Below are 12,011 nucleotides of genomic sequence, written 5' to 3'. Positions count from 1 at the left end.
TTTAGATCAGATGACGTAGTGAAACTCTTGTCACAAAGTATACACTTGAAAGGTTTTTCTCCAGTGTGGAGATGCTGGTGTGCTTTCAGACTACTGGACGCATTGAAACACATCTGTTGGGCTTCACCAGCTCCTCCAAAGTCTTGCTGCGTGTGAGATCATCTGCAGGGTTACTTGCTGAATCCACATATTGCTGGTGTCTTCATTTTGTCTGCATTTCACTCATACAATCCAGAAGTGTTCTTTTGTATTGAGATTTCTGCCACCTGTTTTTTTGTGTCCTGCCTCCCTACAGCAACAAGGTGAAATTCAGATCTGAGGAGGAGTTGCGGCAGCTTGCAGAATACATTGCCGATGCCTCTGATGAGTCGCTTGGAAACACCAAATCTAGAACCGCCAAAAGCAGAAAGACCAAGTAGGATTTGCACACTTACAGTAGCTTAATCTGATACATGTCATTATTATGTTCTTTTGTAATGACTTTTCTGCCACCTGTGTGTCTTGCCTCTATCTACAGAGACGGGGTTAAATCCATGCCTGTGAAGGAGTTGCAGCAGCTTGCAAAAGACATTCCCCAGGTCTCTTTGCAGCCTAATGCCTCGGATCAGTCGCTCGGAGAGTCCAAATCTAGGAACACCAAAAGCAGAAAGACCAAGTAGGATTTTCACACTTACAGTAGCTTAATCTGATACATGTCATTATTATAAACCGGACACCTCACTCAAGCACTACAGAAGTGTTCTTTTGTAATGAGTTATCTGCCACCTGTGTGTCTTGCCTCTATCTACAGAGATGGGGTTACATCCATGCCTGTGAAGGAGTTGCAGCAGCTTGCAAAAGACATTCCCCGGGTCTCTTTGCAGCCTAATGCCTCGGATCAGTCGCTCGGAGAGTCCAAATCTAGGAACACCAAAAGCAGAAAGACCAAGTAGGATTTTCACACTTACAGTAGCTTAATCTGATACATGTCATTATTATAAACCGGACACCTCACTCAAGCACTACAGAAGTGTTCTTTTGTAATGAGTTATCTGCCACCTGTGTGTCTTGCCTCTATCTACAGAGATGGGGTTACATCCATGCCTGTGAAGGAGTTGCAGCAGCTTGCAAAAGACATTCCCCGGGTCTCTTTGCAGCCTAATGCCTCGGATCAGTCGCTCGGAGAGTCCAAATCTAGGAACACCAAAAGCAGAAAGACCAAGTAGGATTTTCACACTTACAGTAGCTTAATCTGATACATGTCATTATTATAAACCGGACACCTCACTCAAGCACTACAGAAGTGTTCTTTTGTAATGAGTTATCTGCCACCTGTGTGTCCTGCCTACAGCAACAAGGAGAATTCCATGCCTGTGGACGAGTTGCGGCAGCTTGCACAAGACATTGGCCAGGTCCCTGGAGAACAACTCTTTCAAGTGGTAGCACTTATCCAGTCTGACCCATCCCGTGGCTCCGCACACGAAGAGGATGAGGTTGATCTCCTTACACTCCAGCCCTTCACACTGCAGATGTTGAAGAACAAATGTATCTCCATCCTCCACAAAAAAGGTACTGTGTGTCCTGTTTGTGTTGTGTTGAGAGTAGGTCTAGCCTCAGTGAGTGACCTATGAAGGAAATGTGAGCTGTGTGCAACAGTGCATGGCGCGCTCTGCTGGACAAAGTATTTCATTGCACTTCCAAATGCAGTCCACAGACTCCACACAGCTCTAAGGCACTGCAGCCAGTTTTATTAATTTATTTTTATATCGGCGGGAAATTTCACCGATACCGATATGCCCAAATAAGGTCATATCGGCGGCCGATAATCGGTTCCCGATATATTGGTCTCTCGCTACTGGTGGTGAGTTTCCTGTCAGCATGAGTACTGGCTTTTTCAGGCAAAAATATTTATTCTTTACCTTTACCACCAGTCTCTGCACCACACTCATGTTATCTAATACCAGTAACATTGGGCATTTGTGAGATTTACCATTAGATATCTACCATTCCGCCTCTAGTGTCTACAACTGGGATGGTGTATATCCCTATGGGGCTTTTAAGCCGTGACATAATTTTGTAGGCAGAGGAGAATCTGCCCCCAGAGCATTTTCTGTCCCTCGCTATTTCAAAAAACAACGACTAAAGAATAACGACTAAAGTATAATTCTAACACTTTCCTTTCAACAACAAAGAGAAGAAAAATGTGTAAATAGTAAAAATAGTAAAAAGATTCACGGAAACTGGGGGCAGAAATTCTCCTCTGCCTACAAAATGATGTCATACTTAACAGCCCCATACTAATCTTTGCTCTCGTCCTCGTTTCCCCTCTAGAGCATTCGAACAGCAAGTCGTCCCTCAACGTCCTGGATGCTGCTGCTGACAGACTCCGACACCTCCACTTGCCCGCCTACAATAGTCTCTTCACCCTGCCCTCCACCTCTTCGGCCCCCAGGCCTGTGCCCTTCTCCCGTGACAACCTGTCACGGCGCAATAGACCTCCTCCTGACCTCTACAACTGTGGCAACTCCTGTACTCCCGACGAAGGTAACAGGGATTGTGTGTGGCGACAAATGTTGATACTGTTCAAAATTGAAGCAGATCTGCAAGCTCAAAACCTGTTTGATCTGCTGTTTTAGGTACTTTATGTAACAGTAGTAATTGTGACTGAGCCCAAGTCATTGGGGCAAAACTAACTGTTTAGGAGAAGAGAAAACAAGCTCGCCGCGCTGCGAGCTTGTAGATCTGCTATTTTTGAAAAATCGTGAAAATTTGAATTTTGACCCGATTCTATAAGTGTCTTTTGAATCCTTCTAAGATTTTCTGAAAAAACCTATGTTTCTATGTCAGCAATCTGACCAGCCATCGTCAAAGAAAAGGTCCTTTTCACTTGAATGGAGCTCAGTTAGTCTGTTCTTGAGAGACTACTATGTCAGTGGTTCTCAAACCTTTTCATGTGAAGGACCCCCAAAATTATATGTATTTGGCCACGGAACCCCATTTCAAAATATTTAGTTCCAGGGACCACCCAGAAGCAAAATTTGAGTTACAAACGTTCGCTTTGAAAATACATATATTCAAAGATTTGAACACATTTTCACAACTTTTTCAAAAATAGCAGATCTACAAGCTCGCAGCTGCTGTGAGCTTGTATATCTGCTATTTTTCACTGGTTAAAGCATTCTAGAATTATTGATTCAATAATTCTAGGCCTAAATGGGTTAAAGAGAAATACTATGTAAAAGATCGTATTGCCACAATGAACCAATATATCCATGCATCGTTGAGTCAACCATGTATCGTTGTACGTATCATATCGCTGTTAAAATGTATTGTTACACCTCTATTATTAGTAGTAGCCTTATGTAAGTTGGTGAATCCTCTTTAGTTTGCAAGGTTTTATATACTTGGCAACTAAAATAACCGAGATTGTCTTGTTTGTCCTGTACAGGTCCAGGCTTCAACTCACTGCCCCAAGATTTATCTGATGACGACAGCGATCGGTCTTCCTTTTCAGACTTAGACGACAAAACATACTCCCCCTCTGCCGATAAGAATGCATATTGCAGTGATTCGTCTGAGGAAGTGAAAGCAGGGAGTGAATTTGAGGACTTCAGCGAGGGACAAGTGGAACTTTGTGATGATGTGGCAGCAGAGAGAGATGTCCAACTAAGGAGAAACAGACAAGACTCAGAAGACATCACATACTCCCCCTCTGCCGATAAGAATGCATATTGCAGTGATTCGTCTGAGGAAGTGAAAGCAGGGAGTGAATTTGAGGAGACTAGCGGGGGACGGGTGGAACTTCGTGATGATGTGGCAGCAGAGATAGATGTCCAACTAAGGAGAGACAAACAGGATGTGACAGACACACACACACTCTCTAAGACCACACACACTAAGACCCAAAATGTCTTGAGAACCTCTGTGATAATTCCTGCCGTCACAAGAAAAGCAGACGGATCTCGTAAATACAGTAAACAACAGTTCTGTTTGTATTGTGAGTTGCCATTCTTAAAGATGGCAAGGCATTTGGAGAACGTTCATCCCAAGGAGATCGAGGTTGCAAAAGCATTCAGTTTCCCAAAGAATTCTAAAGAAAGGCGAATGCATTTAGATAAGCTCCGCAACAGAGGCAACTATGCCCACAATGTTGAAGTTTTAGAAACAGGCTCTGGGACACTGGTACCAAGCAAGCAGCCAAAAAAAGATATGTCAGGGCAAGATGTCCTGCATTGCGTCCACTGCCAAGGTTGCTTCACAAAATGGTCACTGTGGAGACACATGAAGAAGTGCAAATTCAACCCACAAGTCGTTAATCCAAAACCTGGAAAAACAAGAGTCCAGGCCTTGTGTGCATTAGCCGAACCCATCCCCCATGGAGTGTCCAAAGGTGTTTGGAATGTCTTGAGTAAATTGAAAAGGGATCGCATCGCAGATGCAGTCGAAAAAGACTGGTGCATTATGGAGTTAGCAAAGTCCCTCTACAAGAGGCACGGATCCAACGCTGCGAAACATGACTACATCCGGAGTAAGTTAAGAGAGCTGGGGCGACTTGTCCTTTATGGAAGTGAGATCACGCCACTGAAGAGTATCAGAGATTACATCCAGCCAAAGAACTATGAGCTTACAGTGGAGGCAGTGAAATATGTCGGACGAACACATACAAGAAAAGAGAGAGCTGACAGTCTTCCAATGAAACTTGGATACAGCCTCAAGAAACTTGCGATTCTTCTGGAGGGTCGTGCTCTCATCAGCGGAGACAAACAGTTGGCTGAAGAAGCACTTAACTTCCAAAGGATCTACGACGCAAGATGGGCTGAGGATGTAACAAATGAATGTCGGAAGACCCTGTCTCAAGCCAAGTGGAATGCCCCACTGCTTCTTCCTCTGACTGAAGACGTCGCAAAATTGCACAAGTACTTACAGAAAGAGCAGCAGCAATACCTTGAGGATCTCAAGTCTACAGTGTCTATGGAGAACTGGAGGAAACTGTCCAGGGTCACTCAAGTTCAGGTTATGCTTTTCAACCGTCGCAGACAAGGCGAGATGAACCAGATTAAGCTACAAGACTTCTTGTCGAGAGACAAATCGTCCAACCACGAAGACATCAACTATGCTCTCTCTGACCTCGAGAAAAGGCTGTGCACACACTTTGCGAGAATCGAAATTGAGGGAAAGTGTGAAAACAAGGTACCCGTTCTATTAACTCCGCTAATGCTGGAATCAGTGGTCTGTCTCTGTGAATACAGAAATGAATGTGGTGTCCTTGAGGACAACCCCTATCTATTCGCCATACCCACCAGTATGTCATTCTTTCGCACCAGTGATATTCTCAGAGAGTACACCAAACTGTGTGACCTCAAGAATCCCCTAGCAATTACAGGAACCAAACTGAGGAAACAACTAGCAACCCTTTCAACGGTTCTGAATCTAAGAGATACGGAGCGGGGGCAGCTAGCAGATTTTATGGGACATAGCATCCGAGTTCACGACAAGTTTTATAGGCTTCCGGAGAGCACCCTGCAGCTCGCCAGGGTGAGCAAAGTGCTCCTGGCCATGGAGAAGGGACGAATGGGAGAATTCCAAGGCAAGAACCTGGATGAAATTCACATCGATCCAGATGGTGGGTGTTTCATGCATTGTTATACTTTAGCTATTGAAATTTAACAGATGCGCAAGCTCGTAGTGCAGCACCGAGTGCCATTGTGCCATGCTACAAGCTTATATATATATATATGCATTTTTTAGAAAAATCTTGAAAATGTGCCTTTAATCCTTAGAAGTGTGTGAGGACGACGCGTTTGAGGACGGGTGTGGGGACGGCACGTGTGATGACAACAACATGTGTGAGGGGCCTGAGGTCATGGAAGGTATATACTTTGATCATTACAGCAGCACATATTCTGTTACATCTTTATAGCACCCCTCGACTGTTGAGATACATAACACATTTTAGCATAATGTTGTTTTTCACTGTCACATGCAAAACGGAACAGTTGATGTTCCAATGTTCTTGCCAGTTGTTTGCTTCTCACAGTTATCAGCTTGGAGACGGCCACCCTTTTACAGCTCTCGCCATTTGTAATTGACACAAAGACATTACAGGGAGAGATGGCAGACACAATTATCTCCTGCACATTTACTTAAATAATATTTGACTTGTCATTATATAGTTGATGGCCTGAGCGGATCGCTGCAAGATGGGGAGGCGGTGCCAACTGTTGATGGCCTGAGCGGATCGCTGCAAGATGGGGAGGCGGTGCCAACTGTTGATGGCCTGAGCGGATCGCTGCAAGATGGGGAGGCGGTGCCAACCGGAGGTAAGGATATTGGACAGGGTTTTCCTTTTTATCTGACCCAGGTCAGCTGGGTGGTCTAAGTGGCTTTGTCAAATTCAGATTCAGATTTCTTTATTAACCATTGTGTAATACACATAGGAATTTGCTTTGGCATACTACATTTTTGCATTCAAATCAATTTTTTCACATATAACATACAAAAACAAAAAAACAGACAAACACAAAAAACACTAACAGAACACAACACGTAGTCACCACAGCAGCCATGGGCGGCGCTATCTTGGAGAACCTGCGCAACAATTCAGGGCGATCGGCCAGTCTGTTGCATGTGTCGATTCTCACCAAGTTTGGAGATGTGTAGCAATCAATGCCCGTAGCTTTACTTGGCCTATCTGTGGCACTAACAGAATAATGTTGTTCTTGTCATTCAACAGTTGCTAAACAGAGTGGGTCAGCAGGAGTCGGACAGACGGAGCCAAAAACAGGTAAGGATATTGGACACTTGCTGTACTATTTCCTTATGACCCCTTAGAAAAAGTAATACATTACTAATACATTACTTATTACTTGAATCAAAGAGTAATATGTTACATTACTTTATTACTTTCCCCAGTTCCCCCCTGCCACCCGCAAAATTATAGAGATGTACAACACAATCTGTTTAGAGACAACTTGTAGTGTATGTCGTGTGCAGAATGCTGCGGTGGATTAGGATCTACAAACTCCTGCACATCTCTGTTGTTATCTGCTGATAGCTTGTAAATCTGTTCTATTTTCACATCATGCAACAACAAGCTCATTTGTAATTAGGATCTACAAACTACTGCACATCTCTGCTGTTATCTGCTGATAGCTTGTAAATATGTTCTATTTTCACATCATGCAACAACAAGCTCATTTGTAATGAGTAATGAGGTGTGTTTTGGCAGTAATATCGTTACACTACTTTTGCTGGAAAAGCTAATAATATTACAGTAATATGTAATTTGTTACTGACAAACACTGGTAATTTCCCACCAGACTTAAGTTTGATCCAGACCAAGTTTGGAAATGTGTAGCATAGTAGGAGAATCTCCGCCTTACTTGACCTACGTGGCAATTAACAATGATCTTGTTGTTCCAACAGTTGCTAAACGGAGTGGGTCAGCACCGACAGGAGCCAGACAGACGGAGCCAAAAAGAGGTAAGGATATTTTGACAGCTCTGTGTGTTCCTGGCTGCGTCTGTCTCTGTCCGAGCACGAAATAGCGTTTGGTTAGTTTTTAGTTGTAGTAGTTTTTAGTGTTGGTCTTGCGCAGACTAACACACACATTATGTGTATGTATGGTATGATAATTTGGAGTGTTACAGTATAAGCACAGTGAGATTTCCCTTGACTTCAAAGTTCAGCGTTACTTTGTTGCTGCATAAAGGCTAACATGTTTTTGTTTGTTTACCTTTATATACAAAATCAGTTGTTAAACAGAGTAACAAAGTGTGATGTGCAAAACATACAACACACTACAAAATGAAACTACACTGGCCAATCAAATGCTGAATCTGTGTAGAAATAGCCAGTGGTAGAAATAATTGTAGCTTTTAGGTTAAAAATAATACTACACAAATCGGTTATTCCTTTTTCGTTTTAGCTCGGCAAGAAAAGAGGAAGAATTGGGAACCAGAAGAGAGAGAGGCCGTGGAGAGGAACTTTAAGAGAGCTATAAATACTTGTAAGGTCCCAGACAAAAGTGCATGTGACAAGTGTCTGAAAGCAGAGCCTGCACTTATAAAGAGAGATTGGAAATCTGTAAAATATTATGTCCATAACAAAATTGCCACCCTAAAGAGGAGGATGCAGAAGATGTAGAAAACTACTTCTGCACTCTTAAAACATGATCCTGTACCTGAGTGTTATTATGTTATTGTGTTCCTGTTAAAACATGATCCTGTATTTCACTGTAGGGAGGAGAGGGGAGACCAGTGTCTGTTCATTCCCTATGCAAGTCACTGTCCTTAAGCCACAAGGCAAGCTTCATTCAAACCGTGACTTCATTAGGGGACAATAGACACTGCTTTCCTCCACGCAGGGCAAGCGGGACAAATGCTTTAACAGTGAGTGCAGTCTATGGCAGTTCTATGCCTAAGGCAGTTCTATTCTAAGTTACTGGCGTAACAGTCTTTTGTTTTTGACTGCTTTTGTTGTAATCTCTGAGCTGTCAGATTTTATAGTTCTATTGATGCATAATGACTAATTTGAACTACTGTATTTGCACTGCCAGATGTACTGCCTTAGACAGTACCTCGAGTATTTGTCCAGGCAGCACTACATTTCATTAATACAGTACCTGGGTGTTATTCTGTTATAGTGTTCCTGTTAAAACATGATCCTGTATTTCACTGTAGGGAGGAGAGGGGAGACCAGTGTCTGTTCATTCCTTATGCAAGTCACTGTCCTTAAGCCACGAGGCAAGCTTCATTCAAACCGTGACTTCATTAGGGGACAATAGACACTGCTTTCCTCCACGCAGGGCAAGCGGGACAAATGCTTTAACAGTGAGTGCAGTCTATGGCAGTTCTATTCTAAGTTACTGGCGTAACAGTCTTTTGTTTTTGACTGCTTTTGTTGTAATCTCTGAGCTGTCAGATTTTATAGTTCTATTGATGCATAATGACTAATTTGAACTACTGTATTTGCACTGCCAGATGTACTGCCTTAGACAGTACCTCGAGTATTTGTCCAGGCAGCACTACATTTCATTAATACAGTACCTGGGTGTTATTCTGTTTTACTGTTCCTGTTAAAACATGATCCTGTATTTCACTGTAGGGAGGAGAGGGGAGACCAGTGTCTGTTCATTCCTTATGCAAGTCACTGTCCTTAAGCCACAAGGCAAGCTTCATTCAAACCGTGACTTCATTAGGGGACAATAGACACTGCTTTCCTCCACGCAGGGCAAGCGGGACAAATGCTTTAACAGTGAGTGCAGTCTATGGCAGTTCTATGCCTAAGGCAGTTCTATTCTAAGTTACTGGCGTAACAGTCTTTTGTTTTTGACTGCTTTTGTTGTAATCTCTGAGCTGTCAGATTTTATAGTTCTATTGATGCATAATGACTAATTTGAACTACTGTATTTGCACTGCCAGATGTACTGCCTTAGACAGTACCTCGAGTATTTGTCCAGGCAGCACTACATTTCATTAATACAGTACCTGGGTGTTATTCTGTTTTACTGTTCCTGTTAAAACATGATCCTGTATTTCACTGTAGGGAGGAGAGGGGAGACCAGTGTCTGTTCATTCCCTATGCAAGTCACTGTCCTTAAGCCACAAGGCAAGCTTCATTCAAACCGTGACTTCATTAGGGGACAATAGACACTGCTTTCCTCCACGCAGGGCAAGCGGGACAAATGCTTTAACAGTGAGTGCAGTCTATGGCAGTTCTATTCTAAGTTACTGGCGTAACAGTCTTTTGTTTTTGACTGCTTTTGTTGTAATCTCTGAGCTGTCAGATTTTATAGTTCTATTGATGCATAATGACTAATTTGAACTACTGTATTTGCACTGCCAGATGTACTGCCTTAGACAGTACCTCGAGTATTTGTCCAGGCAGCACTACATTTCATTAATACAGTACCTGGGTGTTATTCTGTTGTAGTGTTCCTGTTAAAACATGATCCTGTATTTCACTGTAGGGAGGAGAGGGGAGACCAGTGTCTGTTCATTCCCTATGCAAGTCACTGGCCTTAAGCCACGAGGCAAGCTTCATTCAAACCGTGACTTCATTAGGGGACAATAGACACTGCTTTCCTCCACGCAGGGGAAGCACAGGACGCATGCTTTAACTTAACAGTGAGTGCAGCATAAATCACTTTTGTGATGGACTTTTGTTTTGGAGTGCCCTTATTGCAATGTTTGAAATGTGAGATTTCAATTCAATTGTTACAGTTCAATTGTTACATAACTGTATTTGCAGTACTGTATGCACCGTTACATTTAGGCTACTGTCTTAGACAGTACCTTCTGTTCAGACTGGAAATAAATTTAAGTAATACCTGAAGAGTGTGTGAAGTAGTATATCTGTGCTATGGTGAACCCAGAAAAATGTGGAGAGTTATAAGAATTCATTTTCAAATCAAAGGGGTTTTATTGGCAGGAGAAAATGTACATTTGAATTGCCAAAGCAAGTGTCTAACTATAAATACAGTTGAAAGAGGGGAACATAAAAGAGTTGTAGGGGCACAGCACAGTGTAAACAGCTGTCACATTTTGTTATTATATATACGTATATATACATTCAGGGTATAACAAATGGCAGACATCTTTTGCAGTTGCTTTAGGACAAAAAGCTGCTTTTTTTCTGCAGTGATTTTAAAGTATTTGATGTAAAATGCATTTAAAGGTAGCAGAACTGTTTATATATACAATGCTAGCAGTCCATAGGGTGGTTGTAATCCATTCTCTAGCCTTCTATCGCAACAGTACACAAGTCTTTTGTGCTGTCTTCCCACATTTTTTGTATTTCTTCCTGTAGGCATGTTCCTAGTGTAGCTGAGTGTCTCAACCTCAACCTGATGGCAGAAATATCTACCTTGAATCATTACTAAGTATAACTCATTAACTTGTCTGTGGGTACTGTACCATAATGAATCATGAATGAATGATTGTTTGATACAAGCAAACTGACAACTTCACTCTCTGTCTGGTCTGTGCTTTACTGAGCAAGTTTTCTACAGGTAGTTCATTCTGAAATGGACAAACCTTTTTGTCCAGTCCAGTCCAGTGTTGCTCGACGAGTCAGTAAGTTGCCATTTTAATACAGCGGCACATGACTAAGTTAGTGATTTGATCTGACCTCCATCATGCTTTGTGGCGGTCCCAAGACCAACACAGTCTATCTCTGCAGTCTGTCAGGGTGAATAACTGATCTGGATACTCTGGTACTTGTTTATGGGGGTTGAACCAATAGTGACCATGATCAATTATTAGACTCAAGCTTCCTCATACTCAGACAGAGCTGGGCAAGACAGCTTTCTCTGTCAGTGGCCCAACTTCGTGATATGATCTCCAAACTCTAAAACGCAGCTCCCTGACCTCCCTGGTGTCCTCAGGAAGACATTAATCTGAAAGTGTGTTATGGTGTCCCCAGGAAGACATATCTGAAAGTGTGTTAAGGTGTCCCCAGGAAGACATATCTGAAAGTGTGTTATGGTGTCCCCAGGAAGACATATCTGAAAGTGTGTTATGGTGTCCCCAGGAAGACATATCTGAAAGTGTGTTATGGTGTCCCCAGGAAGACATATCTGAAAGTGTGTTATGGTGTCCCCACGAAGATGGTTGTATCTGACATCCCCACGTGGGACGACCCAGTCAGATCTGGGAGAAAAAGTATTGAATTTTGATAATTTAAAGTCAGAATCTTGTTCCTGATTTTTTTCTGGTCATGCCTGATTTTTTTCAGAGCTGTAGCATGTCTAGAAAGGGGGGTCCCCAGGAGGGACGCCGTTGTCTGATTGTCCCACGATGTAGCAAAAACAAGTATGTGTGTGTGTGTGTGTGTGTGTGTGTGTGTGTGTGTGTGTGTGTGTGTGTGTGTGTGTGTGCGTGTGTGCGTGTGTGTGCACGCTCGTGTGTACTCGCTCGTGCCTGTGTCTAAGTACATTCCCATATGGGTGTTCACAGTTCACACGCACATGTCATTCTTGATCATGCACAAATAAGACAGAGGTTATCAAGTTCCCAAAACCACGATAGCAC

General features: G+C 42.8%; 2 protein-coding genes across 2 annotated transcripts; both read left to right on the top strand.

Moving 5' to 3' along the window:
- Positions 1-533: 533 nt before the first annotated feature.
- On the top strand, positions 534-4,754 carry LOC308298347 (uncharacterized protein; the record flags this gene model as incomplete). The annotated part of the gene is made up of 7 exons (XM_080741932.1): positions 534-655; positions 791-928; positions 1,064-1,201; positions 1,331-1,548; positions 2,311-2,523; positions 3,428-3,837; positions 4,734-4,754. 7 exons carry the CDS (start codon positions 534-536, stop codon positions 4,752-4,754), a joined length of 1,260 nt encoding a protein of 419 aa, XP_080598058.1.
- A 410-nt stretch (positions 4,755-5,164) lies between these two features.
- LOC308295790 (uncharacterized protein) lies at positions 5,165-9,687 on the top strand. Its single transcript, XM_080738836.1, has 6 exons — positions 5,165-5,602; positions 5,760-5,849; positions 6,153-6,299; positions 6,713-6,763; positions 7,405-7,461; positions 7,907-9,687. The coding sequence occupies exons 1-6, from the start codon at positions 5,194-5,196 to the stop codon at positions 8,122-8,124; spliced, it is 972 nt and encodes a 323-aa protein (XP_080594962.1). The 5' UTR covers positions 5,165-5,193; the 3' UTR covers positions 8,125-9,687.
- Positions 9,688-12,011: the final 2,324 nt, after the last annotated feature.

The sequence above is a fragment of the Nannobrachium achirus genome (genome assembly GCF_963921795.1).
Source record: "Nannobrachium achirus genome assembly, chromosome: 2".
In the NCBI taxonomy this organism is placed as follows: domain Eukaryota; kingdom Metazoa; phylum Chordata; class Actinopteri; order Myctophiformes; family Myctophidae; genus Nannobrachium; species Nannobrachium achirus.
The sequence above is the reverse complement of the archived record's forward strand: the minus strand, read 5'-3'. Positions and strand labels throughout refer to the sequence as shown.

What these genes read in the sequence shown, in the direction of transcription:
- LOC308295790 (XM_080738836.1), top strand. Translation starts at nt 5,194, where the DNA reads ATGCTGGAATCAGTGGTCTGTCTCTGTGAATACAGAAATGAATGTGGT. An exon ending in GGGGCCTGAGGTCATGGAAG is followed by an intron (nt 5,850 to 6,152) that starts GTATATACTTTG and finishes GTCATTATATAG; the next exon opens with TTGATGGCCTGAGCGGATCG. An exon ending in GGAGGCGGTGCCAACCGGAG is followed by an intron (nt 6,300 to 6,712) that starts GTAAGGATATTG and finishes GTCATTCAACAG; the next exon opens with TTGCTAAACAGAGTGGGTCA.